This window comes from Saccopteryx bilineata, chromosome 8 (assembly GCF_036850765.1).
Source record: "Saccopteryx bilineata isolate mSacBil1 chromosome 8, mSacBil1_pri_phased_curated, whole genome shotgun sequence".
Lineage (NCBI taxonomy): Eukaryota > Metazoa > Chordata > Mammalia > Chiroptera > Emballonuridae > Saccopteryx > Saccopteryx bilineata.
The window spans coordinates 40,838,538-40,854,216 of record NC_089497.1 but is presented as its reverse complement, the minus strand read 5'-3'; the positions used below and the strand labels follow the sequence as shown (position 1 = coordinate 40,854,216).

At 36.4% G+C, this 15,679-nt stretch overlaps 1 protein-coding gene across 6 annotated transcripts in view; it reads right to left on the bottom strand.

Moving 5' to 3' along the window:
• Positions 1–15,679, bottom strand: part of PHLDB2 (pleckstrin homology like domain family B member 2) — a 268,804-nt gene that overhangs the window by 41,469 nt on the left and 211,656 nt on the right. For 5 of the 6 annotated variants that reach the window (XM_066240765.1, XM_066240767.1, XM_066240769.1 and 2 more), the window contains 4 exons: positions 10,749–10,877; positions 5,448–5,603; positions 4,395–4,505; positions 1,805–1,894 (listed from right to left, as the gene is read on the bottom strand). In XM_066240765.1, the coding sequence (XP_066096862.1) occupies positions 1,805–1,894; positions 4,395–4,505; positions 5,448–5,603; positions 10,749–10,877 (486 nt within the window). The remainder of the gene's footprint in view (positions 1–1,804; positions 1,895–4,394; positions 4,506–5,447; positions 5,604–10,748; positions 10,878–15,679) is intronic. The other variant, XM_066240768.1, reaches the window with a different exon arrangement.

The window sequence follows — 15,679 nt, the reverse complement described above, 5'->3', positions numbered from 1 at the left end:
CACTATCCACCTCATTATTCAAACTGGAAAATGCATTACTCCTGACACCCTCCTTAATTTACTTCATCCTCACATCCAGTCTATCAACAGGAACTGTGACCACTGGTTCTGAGACAAACCGACACCCAGCTAATTCTCCATCTCCATGCCACTGCTCAAATCCAAGCCACCAGCATCTCTAGCCTGTACTATTGCAATCACTGCCATAATGGTTTCATGGCATCTCCCCCTCCTCCTCATAATCCAGTAGAGCCACCCAGAGTAATCTTTAACAAATGGACATCAAATAATGTTTCCTCCCAGCTTAAAACCACTTAGTGGCTTGGCTTCCCAGCCACAAAAAATAAACCATATTTTTTTAACAGGACTCATAGACCTGGCCCCTGCCCACCTGACTGAATTATCTTATCTCACTACACTGCATTCATTACCACCCTTTGTCCACTGAATCTGCCAGTTTCATGAATCACGGGAGAGAAACTATGTAACTAAATAATTTAATAAAGCTTTTGTAGAAATATGTCACAGAATGCATCTAAGGTACATATTAAGCACAGCTATTATATGATGAACATTTATTTCACGAAATATACACACACACAAAATACTTTCTATGTAGGATTCTTTTTTTAAAAAAACTCTGATGTCTTTTTAAAAGCAACTTATAAATAAAAAAATTATTGTGCAAATAATAAGCAAAGCAAGGTTTTTCTTTAGCTTTTTGAAAATAATAAAGAAAATTTTTCTTTCTTAGTCAAAATTATACTTTTCCTAATGAAAGCTTATTTCTCATTTATTTATATTATTATTATTTTTTTTAAAAGATGCTCTTTTTATTTTTTATTTTATTTTTTTACAGAGACAGAGAGAGAGAGTCAGAGTGAGGGACTGAAAGACAGGAACAGAGAGAGATGAGAAGCATTAATCATTAGTTTTTCGTTGCACATTGCAACACCTTAGTTGTTCATTGATTGCTTTCTCATATGTGCCTTGACCGCGGGCCTTCAGCAGACCGAGTGACCCCTTGCTCAAGCTAGCAACCTTGGGTCCAAGCTGGTGAGCTTTGCTCAAACCAGATGAGCCCGCGCTCAAGCTGGCGACCTCGGGGTCTCGAACCTGGGTCTTCTGCATCCCAGTCTGACACTCTATCCACTGTGCCACCGCCTGGTCAGGCCCAAATGAGAGTTTAAATAGTCTACCATTGTAGCAGTGTAACTCTATAAAAATATATTTGGGAAAGAGGAGTGATGAAGACTGGAGGAAGATGTGTATTTGGGATAAAGAGTGTGGATAGCTTAATGTAAATAGAATTTTGCAATTTAGATGGAAAATAGCAGAAATGACATTGGGGGGAAAAAAGAAACAGAGAAAAGAAAGAAACCAGACTACATTCTCAAATGTAAGGGGCATTTTTATGTTTCGGAAGACTTAGAAGAAAGAGAAGTAAGGTAAATCAGAGGAGAAACTGAGAAAGGAAATTGCAGGGAAAAAAGAAGAGAATTTAAGACTAATCATGATCTGGATCTTAAATTTTTTGAAACTCCAAGTTAACCCTCAATGTCCCTGTCAAGCAATGCGCACGCGCGTGCGCGCACACACACACACACACACACACACAGCATCTGTGTTAGATTCAAAGATAATCCCTTAAATCTTCAAAGGGTAAATAATGACAGGTAGAAAAGCCATCGACAGGTCGAGTGCTGTTTCCAATTCAGCTAATCATATAACACTGAAGTACATACATCTCTTGATGTCTAAGGTGATAGGAGGGGATGAGCAGACGTATACAATCATAGCTTACCTCTTTTAGAGTATTCGGATTGACAGGAAACCCTCTCCCCCCAGAAAGGCTGGAGTATTTCTTTTCCAAATTACAAAGATTTTCTTTCTCCTGAAGGAAAACAAAATCTATTAAGTTTAATTAACCTTGGATTTCTCTGATGAATAATGATGTCGAATATTTTTTTCATGTGACTGAATGTCTGCATATATCTTTTGTGAAAGGTTTGTATACAAGTCTTTGCCTGCTTTAAAAAAATATTTATTGGGTGCTTATATAATATATTATTATTGAGTCATAGAAGATTTTAATATATTCTGGATACAAGTCATTTCTCATTTCCTCTTTTAAAATCCTTACCTCAAGGCTATAAAGGAGCACTTGCACTCTATGGTTTCTTCTAGAAACTTCATCACTTCAGTTTTTAAGTTTAGGTCTATGATCTCTCTCAAATTAATTCATATATGTGGTCTGAGGATTGATGATGGTAAGGTTCCTTTTTTCTTTGTTTACCCAGTTGACCCAGCACCATTTGTTGAAAAGACTACCCTTTCCCTATTAGATTGTATTGCAGCCTTTGTCAAAAGTGAACAGATAGTACATGTGTGGGTCTACTGCTGGATATCCATGTTTCATGCCCTTCGCATTTTCATATACAGATCATTTTCATTTTTTGCATAATGTTCCATTATGTTACCACGAACACCGAATTAATGAACAATGAACCATTGCTCCTGGTGGAAGGATTGGGTTGGGTTCCTGTGAGCCTCTGGTCACAATATTTTCAGCAACTGGTTGATCATAACATAACTTTATTTTATGTGTGCTTATATAATATATAATGTCGATTCATTAACTTTGAACTTAGAGCCAACAGCACTGTAATTGATGCCTGAATAAAGCTCATCTAACACACATATTTTCTCCACGAAGCACATCACAGCCTTTTTGCACTTAGGGATATTAGATAGTATGTTAGCACTGTGCTTGCGAGCCACTTTACACAGCAAAATCACCAACAAAAAGCACAAACTGTGAAAACACGGCACGAAACAGTACACAAAAAGGACACCTGTTCATAGTACGAGAACTGAACAGGAGGGCAGAGGGTTGTCTTGTTCAACCTCAGCAAGTAATGTGCATGACTGGTGACACAGAATTTTCACTGCTCTGAGCACGTCCATGAATGACTGCATGGCAACTATTAACTTTGGGGCTACAAATAAATTTTAGTGAGGTGGCAAATTCACAAATTACAGAAGCTGCAAATAATGAGGATTGACTAAATCTCAGTATCAACCTGTCAATCTTTATAAAACATCTGTTGGGATTCTTATTGGAACTGAGATATATTTAGAGATCAATTTGGAAAGATAAAAATTTTAGTATGTATAGACCATAATTTTTACAATATAATTATATTTTATATATTTTAAATAAGAAACTGGTACTCCTGTGAGAGACCTTACTCATTTTAAAAAATGTATCCCTGAGAAACTTTTTCCTTTTTTTTGCTTAAATACTACAGAAACTGCTTAAATACTACATATTATACTAGGTAATTTAATCTGTGTCTTGAATATTGTGTGAAAAAGTAAAATGGTAGCGGGCAGGCTAAGCCAGAGTTCACCCCTAGAGCAGAAGACAGGAATGGAAAGTACAGCTCCATTCAGACAGAGCCTTGCAGGCGCTGAAGAGGTCAGGGACGGGAGCTGGCGGGGGTCGGGGTGGGCTGCAGAGGTGCCTTGAGTGAACTCATAATTCTCTATAAAAGGCCAATTTTCCTCTCTTTTCTCAAACTAAAAACAGCTAGAATGGGATTGCTCCAGGTAGCTTCTTCTAGGTGGGATCATAGCACAGCTTCATATTTTAATGCATCATTCTGGATTTGGTTTTTTTCCTGCACACTATTTGGGGTCCCTTTCCTATTCTTATGATCTCAAATGTCACATTCCTAGGCACTGGCTTGCATGCAAGGCTCAGTAGAGAGACCAGCCCCATCAACTTTAACTTTTGGTGCCTTATTCCTGAAATTAGCCTATGGCCATATCAGCAATTTGGTTGCAGTTTGGTAGAGGAATCCCTTTCCGTGCAATCGCTTTAAGTGCTGGAATGGGGGCATGGTCCTTTGAGGAGAATGATCTGGCCACCCACAGGGGGATGTCTACCTAATAAACTAAACTAAACTAAATCCAAGGTGGTATTTGCTAGGAAGACCCCATAGAAGTAATTGGAGTTCAAAGCACCAGAGAAGCACTGAGCCAAATATTTGACAGCCATAAAAACACCAGAACATGTTTTACCTATCTGAAGAAAAAAAAATATTTTTAAAAAGCAAGAAATCAGAAAATAGATTTTCCATAGTTGAGATTTTCACACTGTGGAAGAAACACGGAGAAATCATCCTTGCTTATTTTCTGATTATAGTTAGTAATTCTCATAGCATCGGCTTACTAATGTGGAAGATTAAATAAAAATATATTATTAAAAAGTATTCCTTAAATTATAATGCACTGCTCACTATTAAAAGATACTTGCTTCAAAGGAAACGACTTGCCCCAAATTGAAACCTGTGTTTTATTGCAGTTGGTGTTGAAAAGAACATACTTACTCTTTGCAGCATCATTATTAAATTATTCTTTTCTTTCACAAAGTGGTCTTGTTCTCTCTGAGCCTGCTGGACAATGTGATTGGCTTGCTTTTTCAATGCAGAAATTTTTTCCTGGAGAAAAGGAAAAAGACCATAGAAAGAGGCACGTTAGACAGTCTAAGGGTTGCCAGTTTTTCCTAGAAATGGGAGCCAAGGTATGTCCAGCTGGGTAATTGTGATCAAATTTTCATTGCTGGTTGGCAGATTACTACCTAAGGGAGTTTCTTTGCCTTGCCAAACTCATGGCTCTTCATTACCTAAGACCAATATAGTTCAAGTGATTTAAAATCTATTTGAAGAACCCAGAAGAGAGATCTTGTTTTAGAATATAAGTGGGCTTTTGATATAATCTCTGGAGATGTCTGCGGAAAAATAATGGAATTTCTTATTTAAACTGAGAGCTTAAGAAGTTGCCTTCTCTATCCTTCCTTCCCTTGATTTTATGGGCTTTGTCTAGAATGCCAGGGTGTGATCCTAAGTTCTAGAAGAAGAGCTGAATTCTAGGTTGGACATCTGAGTGCTAGGGGTTGGGTAGAGACAGTAATGTGCATGGCATTCCATGGGGCTATTTCTAATGGTGACCACCTACCAGCCAGCTTTGAGAACTATTGAGCAATGGACAGAGAAAATTTCCAAACAGACTTCATTCATACATTTATTCTGAATTTAGTTACTATTATTGCAAAAGGAAGTAATTTTAAAGAAACATCTAAATTTCTGCCTTTTTCTGCCTTGGTTTTCACATTTAAAAAATCAGATATTACTTATAAATACATCTGCAACATTAAGTAACAGTGAATGTAACATGTATGTTTATCTAGTTTAAAGCACTGTTTGGCACATAGAAGGCAGGCTACATAATCTGATAAACGTGATATGTGATTAAACACATGAAGATATTCAGAAGTAAAGACAGGTAGACAGACTTACATTATCGCTATATTAATGATCACATTGTCATATACTGAGGGGTATATTGTGACTTTGTCATTGAATGACACCTGGCAAAAGTACCTTCCGAGTAACAATGTTCCGTTGATATTCAGCTACTTCACGCAAGAGCTGCTGGGTCAGATTCTCCTTTTCCTCATCCAGACGGCTCTCGCGCTCAAGCTGCTGGAACTCCAGGTCTTCAAAGTGTTTGCTCTCAACATCCAACAGGTCGGCATCCTTTGGAGAAAAGCAAAGGAAAACAAGACGCATCAGAATGGCTGCAGCCTTTTTTACTGAGAAGAAAAAAAAAAGTATTAATAGCAAACAGTACAAAAAATCTTTCTAAAAACAACATCGGACAGGATTAGAATATGGTCATTGCTCTTTTGCCATTAACCTCCAGCACAGAGATTGTTATTGGAATTGAAAGGGACTGGGGGTGGGTGGGTGAGGGGGGCACATTTATGTCACCATTGATTTTTGAGTGCTTTGTGGGTATAGAAATTCTTGCTTTAAATCTACTAGGTGGTTTTAAAATGGATCATGAAATATAAAAAGAAATTAGTAAATAACTTAAATATTTATTATCTGCAGATTAAAGGTGTGACATAGTCTCTTGAGAAACTTATTTTCTACAAATTTTCAAGTAAAATGAGACTTTAGCATAGAAATTAAATTTAAGATTTCAAAGTTGTTGATTATAAAAAAAAGTTGGCATATATAACAGACCAGACATCTCTAAGAGAGACAGATGTACCCCAAATGGTACACAACACAATCCACTAAGATGTGAAACTATTAGACTTTCTTCATATTTAATTTCAGTTTTTCCTTTTTTTTATAATTTCTCAATAAATGTTCTTTAATGTACATAGAGGCAGATAGCATATGTACATTATTTTAAATATATATAATTTTGAGCATGCATAAGTATATATATGATCTATATAATATATATAGGTATACATAGTCACATAATTTTATTGAAGAGAGACGTAATCAACAATAGTTGGAAATTAGGGTTCTTAAACTGGGCTTCTGTGAGTCCCTTAAAATTGTTTACAAACTTTTAATGGAAAGAATGAAATCACAGCTTTCAACAGGCACAGAGAGTGACTCAAAAGATCATGTACCACTACTCCAGATAATCTTGAGGACATTTAAGAAAGATCAGAAATCATGAAAATCAGATGGTCTAGAACAGGCATTCTCCAACTCATGAGATGCTTAAAGATAAGAATGAATCCATGTCTGTGCAAAAACTGGTTCCTGTTGTATAAATTATTCTCTAATCTACTCTTTAAAAAACACCTGCCCCGTACTTTTGGACACTTTGGCAGTTATAAATGTAGTATATGTATATTTAAAAAATGTATAATATATAAATAATCTATGGCCAAAGGAAGAGGTAACTGAACTATATGGTCCACAGCTCTACATAGGGAAAAGGCCCAGGACATTTTTAAAAAATCAAAATATTGAAAAGAGTTGGAAAAATAAATATATGATAAATTAGTTCTGTATCAGTATTCAAGTCCATCTACCTCCCGGTTTTTATCTAAGTGAAGATAAATTATCTTCTAATCAAATGAATATATTTCTATTTTTATGGAACGAATTTTATTCTGGGAATGATTTTAGAGAAATATTAGCTACCATGTTACTATGTAATAATAAGTAACACTCTAGCAACAAGGTTATTATGTCAACACTGAGAGTGTATTCTCAAAGCTTAAGAGGAAGAAAAACAATCTGAAAACATTATTATTTAAAACTTTTTTACATTTTAATTGGCCAACAAAATGTAATTTTGGTTTCAAGTTATTGGCTGACATTTCAAGTTTCTCAGGCATTTCATGCTTATAATTTCTAAAGAAAATAAGTTCAAACCAAATATAGTCACTACTGAAGAAATCAAATATTATGTCTTGAAAAAAATAATTGTAGTCTTGAAGCAATACCTTAGCTGATATTTTCTTTCATACAGGCATACACACTCATTTTTAAGGTTTCTATCAAGCTGGGTTTGTGTCTAAAAGTTATCGTTATAAAAACTCAATAAACTCTTTTTCTTAGTTTATAAATAATCTACATTCAAAGTGGCTATATGGCTCACAATATATACACTATGCTAGTCAGCTCCTCATTCCACATCTGGTTAATATGCAACATGTTATTTTAACCACATGAAGGTCACAGAGTCACTAATTTATTTGTAGTAAATATTTAAATCATTGCATGAACATAACAGCACACCAGGAAGGAAACTTGAAAACTAAAGCTAAATTCAGTACTCAGATTCCATGGGTATAATCATCTGATCAAGTTATCTAAACTATTAAAATGTGTGTATGTAAACTTACACTGTGAAGAAAAACAATTTAAGATGGAAAAAACTTTTAGATGATATTAGATAAAAAGAGCTTAGGGGCTGGAGTAGTTTCACTGAGCAGAGAATGGTATATGTAGAAAGCTCAAAGTCAAGTATACGATAAGTTGAATGAAAATTTGAACTCCACTACCAGAAGAAAGTTAGAAATTTCTAATGGCTGGTAAGCTTAAAGGCCAGGTGTGAAAGGCTATAAAACAGCTCGCTAAATTGCATTGAAAGAAAATTCAATGCAATTGTTTTTTTTCCCTTTCCAATAACATTTGTGAGAATTTATATGGCAGAGTTTACAGTCAGACCTTTATATTGTTTTTGCCTCATGGAGAAAGAATAGATGTGGCAATAGAGGAGAGATTAAAGTAATAATCTCATGACAGCTTAATACCAAGTCTGAAAGCAAATTTAAATGGGGCTCAGGTTTTGTACACCATCCCATGTGCTATAGTCAAACACTTCAACTGCATAAGTTTGGAATTTGAAAAGGTAAAGGCACAATGGTATATCTCATACAACCTCCTCATTTAATATATGAGGATACTGAGACCCATCGAGGTTGAATGACTTGTGCAAGATTAAATTATAAACTGATTATAGAGTCAATGAGAAAAACAGGTCTCCTAATTATAGGTATCACTGAATAAATTTTTTTTAAAAAAATCAAGAGACTAAAATCAACCAGGTCGCTGAGTAAAATATCAGAAGCACAAGAAAACTGTCCTCACCAGGTACTGACTGTATTTAATAGTGGGACCTATCCTGGCAAGAAAGACATTTCACTTCAACTTTCCTTTCCACACTACTCATAACCCAGGGAACAATTTCCATGGGTGGACCCATATCAACTATATATAACCACAGACCATGAAACAACATCAGATGAAAATTGTATTTTGACTTTGTAAAGCAATGATTTAGAGGTAAGAAGCCCAGTCATAAATTCATAGTGTTGTATACACAAAATCATTCTACAATTTCAGCTTAAGTAATTGAAGCAAGATACAATTTAAGAAAATAATCTTCTTCTTCTTCTTCTTTTATTTTGTATCACTTGCCACATAATTAAGTTTGTTGTAGTAAAATCAATTTTATTGAAATTAGTTAAAGTACAGTGTGATAACATAGGAAGTTCCTAGTATGAAAGAACTTCTCATGGAATAAGTGAACTTTTTACTGACCAAGCCAAGAGATTGGTGAAGAGTTACTTTGGTCATCATTTTTAAAAAATAGAATTAGTAGATTTCTTAATATCAAGTGAACAGAAGGAAGCAACCACAAGCCAGTTTCTCTCCTAAGGAAAGGAGTTTCATAATAAGAATATTAATTACACTCTGCTTGGAGAGGAAGAGGAAGGAGTTTTTGCCTTCAATTAGTGGAATAGGCTGTCTGCATCATTTCCTTTCCTCTTTTGTAGTCAAAATCCTTAGAACAGACACAAATTTATGAGTATCCTATAGAAGCTAGATTGAGCAGACAGCAATTATATCAACCTGACTTCAGGTTATTGATAGTTATCAGTTTTTATTGGAAGCAATATTTATAAAGAATACAAACAATAACTGTATAACTAGAGGAAGAAAAGAACAAAATATATAACTATGCTGCTGACTCCAAGTACGACAACTGTGTGAAAACTTTAGTAATAAGGAGAGTTGAAAAACATTAAACTATAAAAATCAGTTTCCCAATCTCCTTTGTGAGTTGGCTTAAACACAAACAAATGACAAACTAAAATAATTTTAGAAATATTATTCTTTTCCTAATCATTTTACCACAGATTTCTAGAGAACAGTGACATTGAGGGACTAGAAGTTTTATCTTCTTACAGAAAATTTAGGTGTACACAATAAAATGAGTGAACAGGAAGAAACAGTGTTGGAACATTCTTGGATCCAACATGATAAGAAATACCAAATATTATAACTGTCAAGTTTCATTTTAATCCATCTGCATTCAGTACTCTTTCGAACTCTGTAATATATATTTTGGAAAGTTTTAACTAATTTTTCATAACCTAGTGATACTCAAGCCATCTTCAATATTTTCAAGGATGGGATATCTTATTTTTCACCTTGCCCATTTGCAAGAAGGTACATGTATAATGACATGAATGAAACTAGCCTTCTTTTCAACTCACATGGAATCATAAATTGTTAGTCACTCAGGCAGGACTAATTATTATTACATGATTCCTTTAAAAGTCCAAGACTCTTATTGTCTACTGTTCAGGGCCACAATTTAGTTGGGTTAGTGCTTAGAGGAAACAGCTCTTTTGTCTATGAAATAATCAGTGGCCTTGCCAGTGACTATGGAACTACCCAAGGAGGAAGTCTTGTTTTCAGAAAGCAGTCATATTAAACACTGCCAGAATCAAGGCTCAGTGAATAACCTGATAAAGTTCAACTAAAGATCTATGCTGCACTAAGTTTTTAAAAATCATGAAATTTACATGAGGCAATGTTGAGGGCATTAGAACTACACTGTGCTGTGGGTCTGGATGTTTGATTGTTGTGATGGTGCTAGTGAGTTCAATACCATTTGCTTAAAGAAGCAGAAAGAAAAAGAAAAAGAATATAATAACTGGTGATGGGGAGCAAATCAGAGAATAGGATAATTTTTGAACAAGAGTATAAAATCAAGCTAAAAAAAAACATTCAAGGGCAGGCAGTAGTTATGATGCAACACAGAATGGGGCAAAGACGTCAGTTGGTTTAAATCTTGGTGATAGTTAAGTTTCAGGAATTGCACTCTTTGATTATAAAGAATGACTCTGGAAATGTTTTTACATTATCAATTAGGTGAAGGATCCTAACAAGGAGTTTTTTTAAGTGATTAGCATGAAATACTATATACGTTTAGCATGCATATTTCTATTTAAAAGTATCTAATGACCAGAACTTATACAGATTTATGGTACGTGAAGAAGGAAGTCAGAAGTAAATGGAATTTAGTAAAAAAAATAAAAAACAACTGGCACATTCCTGTTTGCTACTGACCCTCTTCAGTTGTTGCTGTAACTGTTCCCTCATGGACTCAGGACAATTGTCCAGCTGGGTCTTCTGCTCGGAGTAAAGCTCCTGAAGCCTCTCTAGTTTTTCCCTCTCAGCATCAAGCTTTACCTTCTCCTGAATTTCAGAAAGCAGAAAATAGAAGAATAGAGATTACCTTCACACACAAGCAGGAGTTAGTGAACATTTCCGAACGATAACACAAACAAGTATACACAAACTCTAGATATTTTATGTACGTAGAAACATGTTAGTGACTAGGATACGGGGGTATAAGTTGAAGTAAAGACAAGGGACTCCATCTCTGTATTCTCAAGACACAATCTACTTCCTAGAGTATTGGCAATGATCCCCATTTTTCCTTCCTTCCTGCCGCCATGCTGCAAAAGCCAGGGAAGCAATGGTAATGTTGGTCAACGGTCAACAAAGAACAACAAAAAAAATGCCAACCGAATTCATAATATAACTTTACAGAGTCACTTGCCAGAGAACCAATGAAAAGCAGGCATTTACCTCAAGTACTGTGGTAGTTCAATTTGCTCACAGCATTTCTAGGGCAAGCTTTGGAAATTATCAAAATTTTGTTCCCATGTTGGAGGTGCTTTACTCTTGGTACCCTGGTTATCTGAAACAGTTCCAGCTATCTGGTAAACTTCAGAGCTTAAGCAATTAGAGAATCTGATGCTAAGGAGAGCATATAATTCAGAGGCTGAGGGAGCTAGTAAAAATGCAAGACTGACAAAGCAGCAAGAGTAAGGTGTATCAGGCAGCTCGGAGACCCAGAGAGTGGGACATTTACTGCAGACCACCCCTACCATGACCAACATAAAAAATAAGTGACACATGAACTGTGAGAAACGAGAACACCCAGTAGTCAGAGAATAGAAGAGAAAGAGAAGATAACATTAAATCCCTCCTAAGTCACACACTACAAAGTCACCCTGGATGTTTTCCAAGGTATAATAGGCAAATACTGTAATACAGTGATTACCAGGCCTTACAATGCCACCTTGTGAATAGAGAGACAAAACTTCAATCTGTTTAGTGCTGGTCTTCCTAACTGTCTTCCCTTTATGATACTCTGAGCCTCTGCTGTAAATGTTAGACCCGATTCTCTCCTTGGGTAACACTCTCAGACTAAACAAAGCACTTCATGAAGCACAAACACAATTTCACCCTCAGTGAGCAAGATATCATGACCCTACTTTTCTGAGTTCATTCTATGTGAATTGGCAGAAATAAAATTGGCTTCTAAATATATCAGAGGAAGATATATTTTAAGGATAAAGCTCTGAAATAGTCTTATAAAATTACACTTACTATAACTTCTTCATCCAAATTGCCATGATTTCCTGTGTAAACATACATTTACAGTCTTCGTAAAAAAATTTTACAGTTTAAATCTAAAACTATGTCACCTCAATACCTATACCAGCTCATCACTCGAGTCTCCATTTTTGGTTTCAATTTCAAAATATCAAGGGCATTTTAGAAATGTTTTTTTTTTTTTTTAAATTTAGAAATGCATTCTTTTTCCAAAATGATGAAATCCAGAAGTCGTTAACACTGAAGACCCTACTTCGCATATGTAGAAATGATTCTACACCTTCCCCTAGCACACTGTAACGACAGAGCCCTCGGCCATACGGGCAAGTCTGCCCATAGGGCACACTCACTGAGCAGGAATTGGAGAAAGCAATGGCATTGTTCACAGAGAAAAGGATTCTCTGCGTCAATTCATAGTGCTCCTAAGAGTACCAGTTAGATTTAGTCTTCATTTTCAGAATTAATAATTTTCTCCTTTAATTAAACCAGCAATACAGAACACCCATTGTCTTTTGGTTAAGAAAATGTATTTCTTCTGTGTGTGGATCAAAGATGGCTCTATTTTCAGGGCAAAAGAATTTTATCCAAAAATAGTTCTAGTTCTAGATAGTATATATGCAGCAAATCTAGTTCCAAAAGAAAGGTAAACTTACAAGAAAACCATTCATTCCAATTAAATACGTTCAAAGCCCTAACATTTAAAGTTATATTTGATGGAAAACACCGATGCAATTGTTGATGTTATGAAAAGGCACTAAAACACAGGTCTCAATCTGAAGGAATAATCATACTGTTGCTCTGATGCTGTCAATTTTTAACATTGTTACTAATAATCACAAATAAAGAACTAATAAACAATACCTTCTGTTTACATATTGCCTTCCTCCTGAGGTGTTCAAAGCGTTTTGCAATTCCATACAAGGGGGCGGTTAGAAGAATTATGCAAGCAGGCACCATCAGAACCTTCTGCAGCTTCTCTGCGATTTATCAGAAAGGCTGTGACCACTACCTGGGTCGGAGAGCAAAAGCTGAGTGGGGCCAAAGCTAGGGCAAAGGAAGTAAAGGGGAAGGATGAAAGAAGGACTAATGGCAGGTGGGCCCGGCCATAAATCACAGGGGACTACAGAGCTGACATCACTCCCTCAAGAGCCAGAAGTAAAGTGACTCTGAGCCAGAATGAAATGAATATTTCTCTCTTCTATTTACTGCCCAGGAAGTTTTCAAAGGAAAATTAGCTCTAGGTAAGCAGTTAATTAGAGCCGAAAGTAACCCCTTCTACGGCGAAGGTAAAACAGATAGACAAATGAGAGAGTGTTCCAGAGTTTAGGGATTGTTGCTTTTTACATGTGAAATATTAAAACTGGGTGTTATTCTCTTCCCTCAGATTTAAAATGGTAAACTCACACATTCTAACTACGATAGGCACAGTGATATTTTCCAAACACCACACTGGGAAAAAGTATGACTTTCTTTTTTTAAAGATTCATAAAACTATTTTCAGGAAATAAATTAAGTAAGATAAATTTTTAATACTTTAACAAATTTAAGTTTGTTAAAAATATAAAATTTCACAGAATGGAAACACTCCAGGAAAACCACATCTACAAGGAGACGTTCTTAAAATCAAGAACAGAATGAGACTCCCTTAAAGACACGGCTGCTTTCGTCATCATTGTTCTCGCATTGACTTGTCCTCTCTTGATGTACTGGCAAAATCCAGTTAGGTCACAAATTCATTGCCAGATTCTGCCCATTTTGTATATTTAAGACTGATGTTCCTAAAGTGTATATATAGCCAAAGGTAACATATTCACGGGCAAATGGAAGTAGAAACCAGTACATACAATTGGGTCTATATTTGTTTTCATAGAAAGTTGTTCATTCAGTCACTCACTAGAAATTTATAAGGGGCTAGACACAGAGAAAAGAGGGAACTTGATCACCTTCCTCGTGAAGTACAGCGAAGTATTGGCTGTTTAGCTCTGTGGTTCTTAGCCCTGACTGCACGTTAGAATAATTTTTGTGAGCTTTTAAATATACTATTTTCAGGCCTCCACTTAGTCAAAGAGGCTAAGGAATGAGCATTAAACAAAATCTCTCCAGCTCTTCTAATGCTCCGCCAGCCTGAGAACCACTGATTGATCCATCCAGGATGAGGTGAGAGGCAAAGACAATTAATTACCATCTGATTTTTCTAAGGAAGATAGCATAGTCTACCACAGGATCCACCAGAAATGATTCTTAAAACATATGGCCTTAAAGGCCCTGGCCGGTTGGCTCAGTGGTAGAGCGTTGGCCTGGCGTGCAGAAGTCCCAGGTTCGATTCCCAGCCAGGGAACACAGGAGAAGCGACCATCTGCTTCTCCACCCTCCCCCTCTCCTTCCCCTCCTGCAGCTGAGGCTCCATTGGAGCAAAGATGGCCCGGGCACTGAGGATGGCTCCTTGGCCTCTGCCCCAGGTGCTACAGTGGCTCTGGTCACAACAGAGGGATGCCCCGGAGGGGCAGAGCATCGCCCCCTGGTGAGCAGAGCTTCGCCCCCTGGTGGGCGTGCCAGATGGATCCCGGTGGGGCGCATGCGGGAGTCTGTCTGACTGTCTCTCCCCGTTTCCAGCTTCAGAAAAATACAAAAAAAAAACTCTAAAAAAAACAACAAAACATATGGCCTTAGCACCTTTGCTACATAGTATAAAAGACTTCTCTTACAAGTAACATTCCAGTTGTTTTTGCCCCAGAGTTTTACATTCAGAGTAAATGCCTCAAGTAAACTAAACAAAAATGAACTGAGAGATTTCAATATCCAATATGCATTTGCAAAGAACAATGCATTTTAAGTTCAGAGGCAAAATGATTCTCTTCTAATAGACAAATGGGCAGGAGTCGTTATAATAATTTGAATTTGTACACAAGAATTGCCAGTAATCTTGAATGAACATAGCAATCCAAGGCCTTTCCTAGGACCGCTTATTTTGCTGGATCTGTGGTTAGGAGACAGTAATATAAGTCTTTGCTCTTTCAAGTTGTATTCTTGAAGTGAAACTTAACTTGCTGGTTCTATTTGAGTTCCAATACCAAACAGAAATTCTTGAATACCAATGAAAAGATCATTTTACCATATCTAAGTGTGTAATACTTGTTAAGCAGATGGGTAAAGGTTACCCTGAAAGGCACTTACTTTATTAGCTTGTATAGCTGCTAAATAAAATGGAGGATGCCCAGTCAAATTCTAATTTTAGGTAAACAGCAAATTATCTTTTAATGTAAGTATATCCCAAACAATGCGTGAGACATAATTATAACAAAATTATTATTATTATTATTATTATTATTATTATTAGACAGTATAGAGGTCTTTTAGTTTTTTTACACTTATCACACTATGAATTCATAGGGAATGGGCGCCAGCAGCTCAGGCTCCTTCCCATTGGTTCAAAGTGCTTCTCTGGGTGGAGCAGGCTGACACTTCCGTTGAACCCAGGGATCCAGGTACCTTTCTCTTTGCCTTCCTTATTTTTCTGATCATTTCCTTCACATGTTTCAGGAAGCTATGTTGGTTCCTAGAGTGCTTAATATGTTTGATACGTGCACTAAGTC